This window comes from Chrysemys picta, chromosome 12 (assembly GCF_011386835.1).
Source record: "Chrysemys picta bellii isolate R12L10 chromosome 12, ASM1138683v2, whole genome shotgun sequence".
In the NCBI taxonomy this organism is placed as follows: Eukaryota; Metazoa; Chordata; order Testudines; family Emydidae; genus Chrysemys; species Chrysemys picta.
In genome coordinates, this window is record NC_088802.1 from 41,838,677 (window position 1) to 41,856,207 (window position 17,531).

A 17,531-nucleotide genomic window follows, 5' to 3' on the forward strand; every position below is an offset into this window, starting at 1 on the left:
AATCCTTCCATTGACTTCAGCGGCCTCTGCATCAGGCCCCGGGATCTTCCCCTAATGGGTCCTATCTGTCCTGTGCTTCTTCCCTAATGGTGTGGTACTGCCTAGCATGCTGGAGGAGAAACATCCTCTCCCCCGTCCCCTCAGTGCTGCCTCAGGTGTCTGTTGCATCCTGATTCTCCAGGGGACCGTTGGCACTTGGCAGAAATGCTGTGGTGGAGACTTGCAGTAGAAGGATGAATATGCCAATGCCAAGGAACCCCAAGTGTTGGCTAAGGGCTGGGTCCTATCGGATGTCAAACACCCTCAGCTCCTATTTGGGTTCAGCTGGAGTGGGGGCAGCACCCCAGTGGAACAGCTCTGGATTTATCCCGGTATAACTGGGGACAGATTTTTGGTCCAGAAAGCAGAACAGATGGGCGGAGGACCCTGTACAGAGAACAGGGCGAAGGAAAAGACGTTTGTTTCACTGATCCATGTAAATACCACTTTTTACCTTGCCGTTCTGTCTGTCATTAAAGGTGCCCCAGAGACCTGATGTGGGTCTGGGCTACAAAGGGTTAACACCCCTGCCACATGACTGCAGCTACCACTGTTACACCCTCCACTGGCCCGCTCCTGGAGCAGTGGCTTCCTGTGGAGGGCTGCAGCCAGTTGCGTTGACCGCATGGGTTGTGCTAGTGAAATCACTGGAGCAATCGTAAGTTAACAGGCTGCTCCTTTCCCCTTCTTGCTAGGTCAGTTTCCCAGACTTCCTCGGTCCTGCACGAAGAAGATGATGAGAAGTCCTGCAGCGAATCAGAAATCAGGATTTCCAGGAGGAAGTCTCCTCATCAGCATGAGGAGGTGATTATTTAACAGGGGTTCTGGTCTAGCTGTCTACTCAGCAAAGAGACCCATGGAACTGGCATTCTGGAATTCCGTGTTTGTTTTGTTCTGCAGTCTGTATAAAATGAGTCCAGTTTGCAAGCAAAGCTGTGTTATTTTTTTTCTAACTGGCAACCCTGCAAACTCATCCGGGGATCTGAGAGTCAAGCTGGGCTCTTTCTTTCTTGTGTATCGTCGCCAGCAATGAAGATTCTTCAGCCAAGTGCTGTCCTCTCTGAATTACCCCCGTGTAGCCCTGTTGCCCTCTGGGCTTGCACAGATTTAACTGGGGGCATAATTTGAAGAGGTAGGGGATGCGCAGGTGACCTTGGAATCGGAGTGCAGTTAATATTTCTGATACGACCAGAGGCAGGAAAGGATCCTGCTGGTTGTCCCAGAGCTGTGTTAGTTCTGCTGGGCTGATGGCAGTAAAACACAGCAGAGACTTAGTAGATTGGACTCTGAATGCCCTCTCAGGGCAGATCTGTTAAATAAGTAGGTGCTATTTTTACACAGTCATTTTCTGGGCAGAGTCATTAATTAGCCTCTCATTCACAGCCCCTGCTATCTAACACTTTGCAGGTTGAGTCAGACCCCCATGATACCCATGTGATGTGGGTCCATATTAGCCCCCTTGTATAGTTGGGTAACAGGTGAAGTAAGGTCATAGAGTGCAAGTCAGTGGTAGGGCTGGGGATATCACTCGAGAACTCCTGTCTCTCAGCCTGGCTCTCTGACCGATAGGGATAGAGGATGCTGTCTCCACAAAGATCAGTAGTGGAGTCTGTTGGTGATCAACCAATCTGTCGTGCATGGCCCGAAAGCCTCCGGCTCACTCATTGGTAGGTTCCCATTCTCCAGTGCATTCGAAAAGATGTCCACATCAGTCCATTATCAGAATCTCTTAGCAGTTTGATGGCTAATGTGAAAGGAGTTGGAGAGTTTTAGTCCTAATGTACAGGGGGTCCATGCTGCAAAAAAGCACTCTGATAATTGGCTCACTTGTTGGCAGCCTCATCAGCAAGGCCAAAGGCGGAATGAGCACCAAGAGTTAAAAACCCTTCTCCCCCCTAGAGGTGGCCCTTGGAGAACAGGCATGTTAGTGGGACATTGTGAAGATACCTGCTCTATTTATTGTCCTGAAGCTTCAAAGACTTTAATCTCCAGGGCTACCAATTCAGAAACTGCCAGGAGCCCTAAATGCCTTGAAAAGTACCAAATTACAATCAGTTGCTTCATCTGCAGGGACCTGTCGTCCTCTTACTCTGGTGTGTTTGCTCTCCTTCCAGGAATATGGTATGACACCAGAGAGTGAAAACCTCACCTTGTCCTCCTCGGGAGCAATAGATCAGTCTTCGTGCACAGGAACCCCTCTCTCCTCCACCATCTCCTCCCCAGAAGGTACGGTAGGAGATGAGGGACAAGCAGCATTTCAGTGGTCACTTGGCTTCCTGATGGCTGCGTTATGCAACACCATAGGAGCACGTGGCACTTTGCATTTGAGGAAGAGAGGACAAAGATCTTGTCCCAAGATGCTTCCAGGGGTCTGATCCTGCTTGCCTTAGTCATGTCTGCACTTGGCTGGGAGTAATGCATGAATTAGGTGAACAGGATTTGAGCTGGCTTGTTAATATCTTAATGATCAAACGCCGCCATCTGTAGATTTCAGAGATGTTTAGGCCAGAAAGGGGCCATGGTGATCATCTAGTCTGACCTCCTGCATAACATGGCTGGAGAGCCTCACCTAGTGATGCCTGCATCCAGCCCCGAAGTTGTAGGCTTGATGCAGGCATTGCATGCAGCAGTAGCTTATTCCCATTGGCGCAGTTAAGAAGCCCCCCAGAAAGACAAGCGGTTTCTTTGTCAAGTGTTCAAAAGGCAGTTACCGACTGCAGTCTCCAGGCCACAGGACGTGGAGGCAAGGACCCAGCTTGAAGGCGCCAGTACCAGGGTTTGGAGAAGGAGAGCGTGCAAAATCGACACCCGTCATGGTAGAATCCATCTTGCAAACTGTTTCCTTTGCAGTCAGACCTGCACAGCCACAGCTGCTCTGCCCTCTCTAATGCTGCCCTGTGTTCTCCACGCTTCCCTTTCTCCCTAGATCCTGGCAGCAGCAGCCTGGCCCAGTCCATCATGTCCATGGCCTCCTCCCAAAGTCAGCACTCCCAGATCAGCACCGACACCATGTCTTCCATGTCTGGCTCTTATGTCGCTCCGGGCACAGAGGAAGAGGGGGACATGCTCCCATCCCCTGCTGCTGCCAGTGGGATTCCTTCAGAAGGAGAGGTAGGTATAGTGGACCTACAAGCATTTCATGCATTGGGGGAGAAGCTGATCGCCATCTGGGGTCAGCACTCTGGGCACTAGAAGGTTAATGGCTTTGGAACGCATGTGCCGTGAATGATGCACCCGTTTGTCATTTCAATTTGGAGCAGCTAAGTTTGTCATTTTCTAAAACCTTTTGCTTTCAAACAATAAAGGAAAACTTTCTGGCAGAGGAGCCCTGAGGCCTTTCTCCTTTCCTTTCCCTTGCTCCTCCCACTTTCCTTTGTAACCGTTAGATCCATTTCAAAAGTGTGTGTGAGAGAAAACACTGTAGAAAAGAACTGGCTTTTGGAACCGGCGTGGTCCAGTGGGGTAGGGCACTCGGCGTGGTCCAGTGGGGTAGGGCACTCGGCGTGGTCCAGTGGAGTAGGGCACTCGGCGTGGTCCAGTGGAGTAGGGCACTCGGCGTGGTCCAGTGGGGTAGGGCACTCGGCGGGGAGTCAGGAGACAGAGCATCTATTCCTAACTCTGCTACAGATTTGCTGTACAGCCTTGGGCAAGTCAGTGCACCTCTGAGGCTCTCCTATATATCTGCTGAAACTGTCAGCTCTTCAGCACTGGGACTGTGTCCGTGTACGTCTGCACAGTGCCTAGCACAATGGGGCCCTGATCTCAGTTAAGGCCTCTAGGTGTTATTGTCATACAAAGCAACAGAGGGTCCTGTGGCACCTTTAAGACTAACAGAAGTATTGGGAGCATAAGCTTTCGTGGATAAGAACCTCACTTCTTCAGATGCAAATAACTTCAGCTTTTTGGTCGCCCAGGGGGGTTATCCTAAACAGCAACTTGACAAAATTACTGTCAAAACTAGAATTTTGAAGCCCTGTATATTGAACTCAGAAATATTTTTTTGGCTCAAGGGACATGGATTGGAATCTTCCTTGAAAAATATATATTTTTTTTAAGCTCAATTGTGCAGCACCAAATAGAGAGAGTACGTCGGCTAATGAGCCTTCCTCTGGGTGAGCCTTCGCCTTTCTGAAAGACAGCGCTGGGGTCTATTATCCCAGCTACCTACGGGCAGCCCCTGATGATGGAGAACGTTAGCTGCGTATTGCATTGATTCACGGACACACCATGCAAGTAGAATTGTCTGATTTCTCTTGTCCTCCTTTTTCAGTCAACCCCTGTGGAATCTCCAGATAGGAATTTTGTCAGTATCTCTGCGGAGGAGCGAGACGCGGAGGTAAAAACCTATGTTCAGAAGGAAGGACCTTGTCACCAGCCTTTCCTAATGATCAGTGAGCTACATAATACACTGGATTCATGTGTGTGATCACACCGGTTGCTAGCAGCTGGTCCCAGTGCAGTGCTTAATTTGTACCAGGGCTGAACCCTGGCACCTCTGGGCTTGCCAGGTCAGCTGTGAAAGTAAAAAATTTGGTACCTCTTTCGTTACAAATTAAGACCGGCCACAGCATGTATAAGGCCTTGCTACTTACCTGACGGAGCGATTCCTTGGTTCAAGCTTTAGAGGCGTGTGCTTTTGTGCTGAAAGTCCTGGGTAGAGCCGTGTGAGTAATGAATTATTTGATTTGGTTTGCTGGCAACTCAGAATTTGAAAAAAAAAATCGTTTTGGGTCAAACCAAAAATGAAATTTTTGGCACATCAGAGTTTTTAAAAAATCCATTTCTGGTCCAACAAAACGTTCCATTCAGCCTGACGTGAAAGGCTTTCATTTCAGTTTGGAGCATTTTTAGGCTTTATAATTTTTTTAAAAATAGAATTAAAGGCAATTTTAAAACAAGCACGTCAGACTGAAAAACTGAAAGCAAACGTTTTGATTTTTTTTCAGAATTTCTTCTCTGCTCTTTTTCAATGGAAACAAATTGTCAACATTTGCAGAATGTTTCGGTGCTGCAGAATCTGCCTTTTTCACTGCCAAAAAAAAAACAAAACAACCAAAGTTTCAGTCGAAAAATTGCACCCAGCACTAACCCTGGGTTCTGTCTCGGCTGATGACTCACAGTGGCTCCGTGTAGGTGGCCTGAATATAATGACACTCGGTGTCCTAGCTTGTCTTCCTTGGCTGGAGAAACTAGTGTCAAGTTCTTGGGGGGGTGGGGGGAACTGAGATGAGTGAGAACTGCCACCAGGAGAGTTTTGTCGTAGCATCGTGAGGTGAGGAGATGCACCCCCCCCCCCCAGCAGGACTGGCAGTAGCTGTGGGAGGGGCAGATCCTCTGGCAGTGATGCAGATTATCCCTGAGACAAGCTCAGAGGATGAATATTCAGTAAGGCGCGCAGGACTTTGCCTGGGTTCTGCGGAGCCTGGGCCACATTCACTCTGGCCCGAGTGGGCGGAGTGCCGTTGAGTCCCTTGGCACAGCGCCAAGCGGGTATCCTGAGCGCCCTCAGGAGAGTCCGAGTGAAAGGTGTGTGAGTCTGGCTACGGGTGCCTGGGGGAGCTAGGGAAATGCAGGGGGATGGAGGGCAGCATGGGTTTGTGGCCAGTGTGCCTATGGAGAGGAGGCTGGCAGTGTTGGAAGGACTCAGCTCTGGGTTCTTGGACAGAGAGTCCTCTGCTGTTCACGTTCACTGCCTGTCTTCTGTGTCGCAGGGGAACGATGTCATGGAGGAAGAGGACGGATCTCCCACCCAGGAAGACGGTAACAGACGTGGATCATTACTCCCCTCTCTGCTAGTTTTTGTTCTGTTTCACTGGCAGGCGGCAGAGTGTATGCTCAGGGCATCATGCCTAGTCAGAGAAGGGGAGCCAGCCTTCCCAGGAACGCTATCCTGCCCAATTATTGAGTGGGGAATAGGACGGGGGCGTCTTCTCTTCATAACAATGAACTGGGGCTCAGGGCGGAGGGGTAATGGGGAAAATGAGAGGATGGGAGTTTTGGCGGAGGGCGGGTGGGAGAAGGAGACTCTCTGTGGCTTTGCGGTACGTTCAGGCAGGTGATTGAATCCTGTGATGTCAAGACTCAGGCTCTGAGGAGTCTCTATTCCTGTATCAGGACCCTAAGGGAGGCACGGACGTGGTTCTGTCTGCACAGTAAGTGGTGTGTAGACAGTACAGTTTGCAGTGTCCTGGGATCCTCCTTCTCCCTTTCTCCAGCTGGTTATCTGAGCTGCAGCTCAGGCCTTTAGAGGGCAGCAGAAACTAGAGATGGGCCCGAACCGAAGAGAGGATTGTGAATATCCCAAAGATGAAGGGGTTTCTGCTCTGGGGGGTTGGTTCAGGTCCTCTGGAGCAGAAGCCAAAGCGTTCTCAGCGACGGATTATCTTCTCCACTGAGCAGCTGAGAAATAATCATGTTTAGAATGAGCCATTAACAGAGGAGAGAAAAGCACGGGCGGAGCAGAGAGGAGAAACCCTGCAGGTCTATCCTCCCACTCTTCCTCTTCCCAATTCTGCCTGTTTGCCAGGCAGCACCAGCTCTAATAAGAACATAAGAAAGGCCGTACCGGGTCAGACCAAAGGTCCATCTAGCCCAGTATCCTGTCTACTGACAGTGGCCAATGCCAGGTGCCCCAGAGGGAGCGAACCTAACAGGCAATGATCAAGTGATCTCTCTCCTGCCATCCATCTCCATCCTCTGACAGACAGAGGCTAGGGACACCATTCCTTACCCGTCCTGGCTAATAGCCATTAATGGACTTAACCACCATGAATTTATCCAGTTCTCTTTTAAACTCTGTTATAGTCCTAGCCTTCACAACCTTCTCAGGTAAGGAGTTCCACAAGTTGACTGTGGACAGTGGCCTATCAGAAAGGAGAAATCTAGTGGATAAGGTGGGGTTTCACAGAGGCTGCCATGTTAATTGTAGCCCAGCTCAGCTAGTGCCCAGGAATCCGCAACACAGCGTGAGAAGCAGAAAACAGTGGGGTGTGCTTGGGTGGCTCAGAAGGAAGCTGTACTTTAGGGACGGCTGCAACGGGGCCCTTTTCCTTTCTGTGCCCAGCCCAGCCGCATCTAGAATGCCGCACAGAATCTTTCTGGGCAAAACCTACCCCCCATACAGAGCACCAGCAGGAGGCATAGGGCACCAGCTGGGCCCTCAAAATGAGCAGGACCAGGCGTCTTATTAACTCTCTGCCCAGGGATGAATTCAGCTCTGCCGGTGAAAAGCTAACAGGGCGAAACTCACCAGTGACTTAAGCAAATGCAACTTCACTTACTTTGTTGGAATTCCACCCACTTAGGCCAGTGGGGAATTAACCCCAATGTCTCTTGCAACACCTGTATCCTCTTTAAGCAGCCCCTGCTGCAAGGAACATGTTTATAGCTGAAGCATTCGTAGCTGATGTGTGCTGGAGGGATCAAAGAAGCCAGGTGTCCCGGATCCACAGAATCAGTGCTACGCCCCCAGCTCTGGAACAGGCTCTGGGAGGAACCCCTTTGATGTGCTAGGCCCTCAAGGGGTCTCACTCTTCCTTAGGGTAGGCCATGCAGCCTCCCCACCCTCTGAAACCGAACCTCTGGGCTTCAGCGCTGCTGCTTCGCACCCTGAGCTGCGCTTAGCGAGTCCAGCGGAGACGGACTCCGGGTAGAGACTTGTCTGGACCAATGCACCTCCCCAGTATTTGGAGTGACACGCGAGCAGCATTTTCAAAACAGCGTAGGATTTGAGAGTCACCTGGACCATAGCAATGGAAGCCCTTAGGTTAGCACAGAGAAATAAAGGCCCATTCTGGTCAACCCAGAGCAATTCCCCTTTCCATGTTTGTGCATCTCTGGTTAGATATGAAGCCAAAAATAAATCCCCAACCCACCTTGAAAAAGCAGTTCTCTCCCCCCGCCAAGCATGGCATTTTCCCATGCAAAAATAACACCACAGACTCTGTTTTGTTTCTTTACGGTAGAATCTTGCTAATTAGCCCTGATGACTGGGGGACTCGTTCCAAAGTGACTGAAATTTGACAACTAGCAAATCAACAAAAACGTACTTAAAATAATCATCCTCAAGACTGCAGCGGTGTGAAATGTCTTTTGTTCATTCATGTTAACCCTTGCAGTTCACTTTAATACTAATCCGGCTTCATTCTGCACCAGCAGATAAATCAGCTGTGAACATTTTGCAGCTCAGACACAAATGATCGGATGCCATTCCTGCTGAGGAACTGATCTCGTGCCCAAATCAGTGGAGATATTCCCATTGATTTCCCTGGGCACTGGATCACGCAGTCTTCCAAGGCGGAAGTCTCTGGGCAAAGGGAGGTGGATTTACTAGTGCAAATTGGGAGTTTTTCTTTGGCAGTCAGTTGACTTACCCATGTGTAAAATGGGCATGAGAGAGGAGAAACAGACACAGATCTACCCTTTATCTGGATGATAAGAGCACCATCAGAGAAAGATGGAGTAGGATTTTGCAAAGCCTCACTGTTGTATATTGTGTAAATTAGGTCTGATCGACAGTTAACTCTGTGCTGAAAGTGGGGAGAGGTTGCCAGCAGTTTGTATTTTGGGGGAGGTGGCCGTGGTTATCTCCGCCGATCAGCACAGTGAGAGTCGACTGTGTTCGTTTTTATTTTCCAGCCCACATCCCCATATTCAGAAATGCATCAGATACAGAGCAGAGCATGGACAGGGAGTAATCTTACTAGCTGCTTTCTTTAGCTTTTCCTAGCTACTCTCTTCTCTGCCTTTTCCCCTGCATAATTACTGCTCTTACAGATGTTTCTGTTAAGTATCCTCCTGGATTCCGCAGCCCTCCTTGGTGACATCAGTTGTCATGGCACAAGAAAGGAGGCGGCTGGGGAAACGGAGCAGGATGGCTTGAAACAAACGCACGCATACGGATCTGACTCCTTATTGTCCACTCTCTACCCATGTAGTTCTCGTTGTCATTTTTAGAGCGATGTGATTGCATTTGATTTCCGTCTCTCCTTTATTTTCCAAGGGGGGGACCCAATTGCCTCTCTAACTGCGTTAACTCCGTTACAGGCCAGAGGACAGGTGCTTTCCTAGGTATGGAGTGTGACAATAACAATGACATTGACATCGCGAGCGTGAAAGCGCTGGACAATAAGCTGTGCTCTGAGGCCTGCTTCCCTGGTGAGTGGCAGTCAGCTGAACATGAACTTTGGTTGGGGGGAGGAGGGGACAGCATTTCCACTCTCCCTATCTCTCACTCCCCACTCCTGTCCCGCTGCAACAGGCATGTGTGTGTGTGTGTAGCTAGGCAGCCGGGAGCAGTAGATCATCTGGAAACAGGCTGAAGATGTTCCATTGTAGTGCCCACCTTCTTATGAGCATAGTCCTGGATCAGGGCCGCTGGGGCAGGGAAGGACTGCAAGTCTCCTGCTCCCGCTCGAGTTGTCATGGAAGGCTGTGAAATGAATCCTTTGCCTCTATTGACCAGAGTGGCCAGTAGGTCTCGGCCGTCTGTTGCTTACTGGGTGAGCCCTGAAGCCAAACCAGCCCCGCCTCCTTTTCAAACCATGCAGCCCTCAGGTGAGAGGGTGGGATAGGGAGCTGGGGCCTGTAGCCCAACACCGTATTTTGTAGCCAGACAGGGCTGGGCCATGGGAGAAGATCAGTGATCTCCCCTTTCCTGACTACTCCCAAACCTGCTGTTCTGGGCCTCTAAGGAAAAGGGTCCAAAAGGGAACCTAGAAATACACCATAGGACAGACCTCTTAGGAGGCCGAGTGGCGGGAGGTCCTGTGAGAAGCTTTGCTCTTCTCCCGGTTTTGTCAGCGCTCGCTGAGCGTGAGTGAGGAATGATGCTGGCTTGGTGGGGGTTTCTACCCGCCTAGGCAGCTTTGCTAGTTTATGGAGGCGGGTTGTTGGATGATCATCGTTTGTTTATTTACCAGCCAGTGTCTGCCTTTGGGTCCCACCTTCCCAGTGAAGAGCCCCCATGTTGTAACATGCAGTTATGCCCCTTAGCCTGCAGTGCAGTGAAAAGCGGCTTTGGTCTGGTCATGCGGACAGGAGCCAGGCTTTATCCACGGTCCTGAATCATGCTGAAGTCCCGCAAGGTGGGAACGTGGTTCATGCCTGTGTACGCTGCCTGGCCAGACTGGGTCTCAACTGGGACGGGGGCTACTGTGTTGTTACTGGTTCTTCTTCCACCACAGTGGCTTTTCGTAGTGTAGGCCGCATCTTAGTCACAGCAGCGGCGAGTCTGCTGGTTAGATGTCGGAACGTGTGCTGCTTGTAAGCAGAAAATAGATTGTTTGTTTTAGTAACACAGGCCTTGATTGGCTGCTGGGGTAAATTGGAGTCGTTCTGTCAGCTTCAACGGAGCCGCACTGATTTGTACCAGCAGCTGATCTGGCTCATAGTCTGTGACATCCAGTAGCCTTCATACTGGGCAAAAGAACAGCACAAAATTCCATCAGGCCCTCTTCCTCCTTCCAAATAAAGAACCAGCCGTGGCCACTGGACAGTTGCTTCCAGGCATCCTGTAGACCTGTTCTGATCTAAACACCAGTGCTTCAGAAAGTGCCATCCACAAAGTGGGTGAATAGAGGGGTAGCCAATGAATGGGTGTAAACAGTCTAGTTATTGCTGGTTTTACTGTTCCTCCAGTGGAGCTCCCAAAAGACCCATCTCTCCTCCCCACTTCTTAACTCTTTCTCTCTCTCCATTTCTTCCTGCCACATTTTTTTACTAACTACGGGTCCGTCTCTCCTGTATTTGTCTCTTGAGTTTGTTTTCACTGGACTCCATCTGTGTGAAAGTTCATGTTCACTCTGTCCCAACACAGTTTTCTCAATCCATGCTTCTGTCCTTCCCACGCCCAGGGTTGCTCAACGGTCACAAATTTATTGAGAGTCCCCGAACGGGTCTGGATGGGAGTAGGCGTGGGGATTAAAGAATCACACTTCAGAGCTGCTGTGGGATCTTTCCTACGTATCAGGGTTGCTTTCTTAAGTGTCATGGGGGCAAGATGGAATTGTCAGTACAGTGTCAGGGAAAGGGAAAAGAGTAAGAGTGTTGGATCCCAGCGCTGGTTCAAATTCACCCCTTGACAGCACTAGACTGATTTTTGGCCCCATATCAGTAAATTTGTGGACAAGCTGAATGCAACCCTGCCTATCCCTCCCATACACCCCTTCCCCAGATCTGTAAATCAGGTTACTCCCTGACGGCTGTAGACCTGACATATTTGGAGAAACCTCCAGACGATCTAGTTTTATTAGCTGTTGTGGGTGGGGGAATCCTTCACCCCACCCAAAAAACGCTGGTGCTTCCTCCTCTCCCGTTGCAGCCGTCCTATTTCTGTTACAATTTATTCCACTTGGGTAAATGCAGCCAAGAGGTCGAGATAATATAGGGTCCTGTCATAGAACAGAGCCTGCAGTAAAGGCAGCAAATTGTGCATTCAAATGCCTTTCTCCTGGGCTGGCAGCTGGTTTAAAGCTTCCACATGCAGGGGTGGTGGGAATGATTGGGCCAAATCAGACACTCGGCTCCTTCCCTGTATGCTCCGGATCTGGTAAGAAATGACTCCACATAGTAGCCCAGAGCCAGGAGCATCCTATCTGAATGTCTTGGTAAGGTGGTGTGGTTGTTACCTTTCTAATCCGGGGTTTTGCTAATGAAGCATGTTGTGGCAGATAAGGAAGGCTGAATAAATACTCAGGGCCAAATTTTGCCGTATTCCACTGCTGTGAATCCAGAGCAACCACATTGGGTTCAGTAGTGTTACTGCCATGGTTGGCATCCACGGAACCGAGAGCAGAATCTGGCTCTACAGAACGGAGCTCCTGCTGGGTTTCATGGTACATGGAGAAGGCCAAATCTAAGGAGCCCTTGTGGAATAAATTGGGCACTGAGTACGCGGCCGCGAGACGTGGTGTCCATCCTCCAGCCTGCATGGCTGTCTGGCGGCTTTGCTGCTTGTGAGTCCCATTGCAGAGCTCTCTCCTGCCTTGAGCGTGGGGCGTGGCACGGGTCTCCTAGCCCTGCTCGGGGCGCTCTGCATCTCTGCTTGAATCCATCTCCTGCTTCAAAGCAGACAGCATTACTCACCTGGGGGAGATGGGGAATGCATACGTGAACCGCAATGGAGCACAACACCTTAAGGTTGCCTGTCCACAGATACGCACGGTCCCAGCCTCCTCACACGGACCTGCCCGGTGTCTGTGGATCAACTAGGGGCAGAGGCTCTGTGCATGTTCTGAGCCTGAGTTTCCTCTTCTCAACTTGTTCTCCAGTCTCTGACCAACATCCCTCCTTTTCCCCTTCCCCAGAGTGACTCCTAACCTACTCTGTAGAGCTCTTCATGAAAGCCAGCTGGCTTAACAGGGGCTGGGTTTTCATTTTACTCCAGGATCCAATCCTTTATTCTCCCCCTACCTCCTTAGTTCTGAGTTTATTCTATGGGTTTCCTTCCTACAGTGTTTCTTTGGTGAAAAGTTGACTCCGATAATAGATGCTGAGGGTAGGTAGCGTCGATAGAAATACAAATCTCTAGAGATAGATAGAGGAGGTGCAGATGGAAGGGAAGTCAGTCCAGAGAGAATTGGGTTTATTTAGTCTGCAGAAAAGAAGAGTGAGGGGGGATTTGATAGCAGCCTTCAACTACCTGAAGGGGGGTTCCAAAGAGGATGGAGCTCAGCTGTTCTCAGTGGTAGCAGATGACAGAACAAGGAGTAATGGTCTCAAGTTGCAGTAGGGGAGGTCTAGGTTGGATATAGGAAAAACTATTTCATTAGGAGGGTGGTGAAGCACTGGAATGGGTTAGCTAGGGAGATGGTGGAATCTCCATCCTTAGAGGTTTTTAAGGCCCAGCTTGACAAAGCCCTGGCTGGGATGATCTTGTTGGGGTTGGTCCTGCTTTGAGCAGGGGGTTGGACTAGATGACCTCCTGAGGTCTCTTCCAACCCTAATCTTCTATGATTCTATGAGAGGAAGTTATGTGATGAATCATGAGGTGAGTGATTCCTGATGGAACAGATGATTCATAGTAGATCTAAGGCCTGATCCAATGACTCCCATTGATTTCAGTGGACATCAGCTCTGGCCTTTATTGAATAGGTTATTGAATCATCAGAGAAAAAGAGCAACTCTTTGCAGTACAGTACAGGCATGCCTAGGCCAGATCCTCCGCTGGTGCACAAGCTCCACTGAAGTCAGTTTCCCACCAGCTGAGGATCTGCCCCACCTATATTCAGGTGTCGATCTTGATGCACAAAAAGAGGTGGAGACAATGAGAAAAATGTCCTGTTTCTTTATCAGTTTCAGTCTCTATTTTATAATACCCCTTCTGCTGTGGGGTTCGCTCTGCTGCACCCATCCCAACCCTGGACTGTCTTCTCTCTGCCTTATGCACCACCAGCAGCAAGAGCTTGGTGTGCATTTAATCTCAATGAATTACCTATTCCAATTTACTTTGCATTGAAACAAAACTGACCTTGAAGACAGCTACGTTTTTTGGAAAGAGATGTGGTTTGCATTCCACACATCCACCTAAAAATTGAGATCATGGATGCAGAAAGCAGCACGCACAGCAAGAAGCAGCCAGCTATTCAGAACAGGGAAAACCTGAGCTTCTCTTCTGCAGATTCAATGCACCCAGCCGCTGTCATAATGTGCACGTCCAACAATTTCAGGAAACTTGCGTGGGCAGCTCTGATTGCGTCCAGGTTACTGGAGGCGATTGAAAGCCGTGACCACGCTACTGTTGAACTGTGTAAGGCTTTGTCTGTCACATTCATGGGGTTTGTGACAAAAACCTTGCCCCTTGTGGTGGTTTCACAAGGCATTGTGGTCTTTCCACCTCCAGGCAGCGCGTGGCTGAGCAACGTTCGGTCAGTTCTCATCAATGTGAATCTGTAAACATCCAGTGTTGTGCAGCATCCAAGAATGACCTGGATTTTTAAATGGTGGAATTTATTTTTTTATTGAAAGATAAAGAATTTTGCCCAAAACGGTGTTGACCCAGGGCTCCCCTCCCTGTGTTTTCTGTAATTTGGGGTGTGGGGGTTGGAGGGAGGCTGCCATGTTAAACCAATGACTTTTTTCAATGATAAATGGCCAGCCTTGGAAATAATACATGAAAGCAGAGACACTTGATCACTCCTTTCACTGCTGTGGATGTCTTTCTAGAGGAGAATTAGGTAGAAGCATCCTTGGAAAGATCACAAGGCAGCATCCCTCAGGGAGACTTGATACAGCACAGGAGGGTCTCGGTTACGCTGCCGACCTCACAGCGGGGACGAGGTTTAAATAAACGTGACAGGCTATTCTGTATCTTCAGCAGATTTAAAGTCAGGCCAGAGCCCTTGTTGTAATTATGCAAGGTACTAGAAGCGTAAGCATTTTTGCAGCAGGCTTATTTCAAATGGTGAACTTCTATTCTGCATGCTCTTCCAAGAGTTAGTCATTATGGATCTGATCAAAAGACCATTGAAGCAAGAGAAAGACGGAGGAAAGGGTAGGCCATCAACTGAGCAGGGAAGGAGAGCTAATAACCGATGACATCAAAAAGGCTGAGGTGTTTAATGCCTATTTTGCTTCAGTCTTCACTACGAAGGTTAATGGTGACCAGATACCCAGTGTAATTAATATTAACAACAAGGGGGTAGGAATGCAAGCCAAAGCAGGGAGAGAGCAGGCTAAAGAAAATGTAGATAAGTTAGATGTATTCAAGACAGCAGGGCCTGATGAAATTCATCCTAGGGTTATTAAGATACTAGCTGGAGCAACCTTGGAACCATTCGGTTGAGGTCCCAGCCAGTGCTACGTTTCTGTGATTCTATGAAGTCGGGGTGGTGTGGGGAGTGTATGTAATCAATACCATATTTCTCTGTATCAAGTCTCCCTGTGGAATGCTGCCTTCTGATCTTTGAAGGACTCTCCTCGCTAATCCAGTTCTATATAAAGAGCTATCTTAGTGACGCAATGTCTAGTGCCTCATGGATTTTCTCATCTTGTTAATTGCCCGTCACCTCTGGGACCTGGAGATTTATTTGTGTAGCTCAACCTCGAAATGAAAATCAGTTAACATTAGAAACCTAGAATTCCACAAAATGGCACCAAATCTTTGATGCAGAAATGCTAGAGCATTGTAAAGTGAGTGTAAACAGTGTGATGTAAAGGGGATTAGTGTAAATCAGAATTGGGCCTCTAATGTCAATTAGCAAAAGATAACTCTGCTATTGGGGAATGATTTGAAGGTACTGTATTACTGACCAAAGCCAGCAGGCAGTTTAAATGGACACACTTTGTAATATACGGTGTTCACCAGGGATCGGCAACCTTTGGCACGCGGCTTGCCAGGGTAAGCACCCTGGTGGGCCGGGCTGGTTTGTTTACCTGCCACGTCCGCAGGTTCGGCTGATTGTGGCTCCCACTGGCCGCGGTTCACCGCTCCAGGCCAATGGGGGCGGCAGGAAGCGGCGGCCAGCACATCCCTCGGCCCACGCCGCTTCCACCAGCTCCCATTGGCCTGGGAAGGCGAACCACGGCCAGTGGGAGCCGCAATCGGCCGAATCTGCAGACGTGGCAGGTAAACAAACCGGCCCGGCCCGCCAGGGGGCTGATCCTGGCGAGTTGCATGCCAAAGGTTGCCGATCCCTGGTGTACATCTCCGTGAAATTGGGACCTTATTTTGCAGTGTGGGTGTCCAGAGATAGCCAGGGCCAGGTGCAAGTTTCCCGCCCTAGGCGAAACTTCAACCTTGCACACACACACACCCCCCGCAGCCCTGCGGCAGCTCCCCGCCTCCCCCCTGAGGCACCCCCCTCCCCGGAGTTCCCCTCCCCGGGGAGCCGTGCAGCAGCTCCTCGCCCCAGCCCACCTCTGCTCCGCCTCCTCCCCGAGCACGCTGCCCCCGCTCTAATTCTCCTCCCCTCCCAGGCTTGCGGCGCCAAACAGCTGATTGGCGACGCAAGCCTGGGAGGCGGGAGAAGTGGAGCGGCAACAGCGTGCTTGGGGAGGGGGCGTAGCAGAGATGAGCTGGGGTGGGGAGCTGCCGCGGGGGGGGGGGGTGCCTCAGGGCGGGGGAGGGAGCTGCCGCAGGGCTCCCCACCCCAGCTCACCTCTGCTATGCCCCCTCCCCGAGCACGCCGCCCCCCGCCGGCAATGACAATAATTGCATGGAGCGGCCGCTGCACTGGGAGAGGGAGTCTGAGCCGCACGTGTCAGCGCGCCGCCTGCAGACCAGCCCAAGAACGCTGTAAAAAAAAAAAATTTGGAGGCACTGCTTTTTGGCGCCCCCAAATCTTGGCGCCCTAGGCAACCGCCTAGTTTGCCTTAATGGTAGCACCGGCCCTGGAGATAGCAACCTTTATTAAGGGCTTACATTTTCCAAGTTGCTGATCAAGGGCAGCCTCCATTTACTGCACTGGGAAGAAACTGTGAGTGCCTCAACACCTTTGAGTAATGCATCCTTTATTTAGCTCGGAAGCCTGGTAAATTTTGGCCATTGGGCCCAGTTCTGAACTCCTGTCAGTACAGATCAGATGTGACTCCTCTGAAATCAATGGGAATACGCCCACGTCAAACTGCACTGATGTGAATTCAGAGTCAAGGTCATACGGTTTCATTTTGATTGTTGTTTACTTTCAGAGTAATTCACTCCAGTAGGTACACAGCACAGCCCTCCACAGAAAGCTGCCTGGTGGTAGCACACGCTGTTTACATGATGCTTATGTAAATTTACTTTCTGCCATAACACTTCTTTCAGCAAAGCATAGCTACATTAAAGGCCAAGAGCGTGTGCTTAGTAAATTGCCCAGTATTATCTTTGGACATTGCAATATAAAATGAGAATCCAGCAGATCTCGTATGGACAACTCTCTCTTGGGTAAACAAGGCTGAGGTATTCTCTTCCTCTCCGGAAATATGTAATATTGCAGCTCACTGTTTTAAAAGCTGATCTGTTTGATCCCAGTCATAGCTGTCATAATATATGAAATCACTGTCTTAAGCAAGAGCCATTTGTTTAAAAATATTAATAATAAACTATTACAAACTCAGTTCCAAACAAACAGGCTTTTACCCAACTTGAGTTCTAGCTTTGTCGTCTTTGTTTACCAGGGCCGCTCCCTGTTTGGAACACTATACAGCACAGAGACATCTAAAGGCTGAATAATATACTCTAAGTAAGCATATTATTAGAAGGGCTGCAATTCACTGATCAGGAAAAGGGATCCTTGTGTCAGTGCTTCTATCACGGGGTGGGCAAACTACGGGCCGCATCTGGCCCCTCAGGGCTTTGAATCTGGGCCGCGGGATTGCCATCCCCACACCACTCCCAGAAGCGGCCAGCACCACGTCCCTGTGGCCCCTGGGCGAGGGGGAGTAGAGCGCACTGCAGGCTGCCCTTGCCTGTGGGTACCTCCCCCAAAGCTCCCATTGGCCGTGAATGGGGAACCGTGGCCAATGGGAGCTTCAGGGGAGGTACCCACAGGCGTGCAGAACCCTCTATGCCC

General features: G+C 50.0%; 1 protein-coding gene across 8 annotated transcripts in view; it reads left to right on the forward strand.

The window, feature by feature from the left end:
* RNF157 (ring finger protein 157) overlaps positions 1–17,531 on the forward strand; it is an 83,200-nt gene that overhangs the window by 59,455 nt on the left and 6,214 nt on the right. For 4 of the 8 annotated variants that reach the window (XM_065563415.1, XM_065563413.1, XM_008163881.4 and 1 more), the window contains exons 13-18: positions 735–843; positions 2,154–2,265; positions 2,966–3,150; positions 4,310–4,375; positions 5,751–5,799; positions 9,085–9,195. In XM_065563415.1, coding sequence (XP_065419487.1) covers positions 735–843; positions 2,154–2,265; positions 2,966–3,150; positions 4,310–4,375; positions 5,751–5,799; positions 9,085–9,195 — 632 coding nt within the window. Of the gene's footprint in view, positions 1–734; positions 844–2,153; positions 2,266–2,965; positions 3,151–4,309; positions 4,376–5,750; positions 5,800–9,084; positions 9,196–13,332; positions 13,447–17,531 lie in introns of those variants that run through there. The other 4 variants (XM_065563418.1, XM_065563414.1, XM_065563417.1 and 1 more) reach the window with 2 other exon arrangements.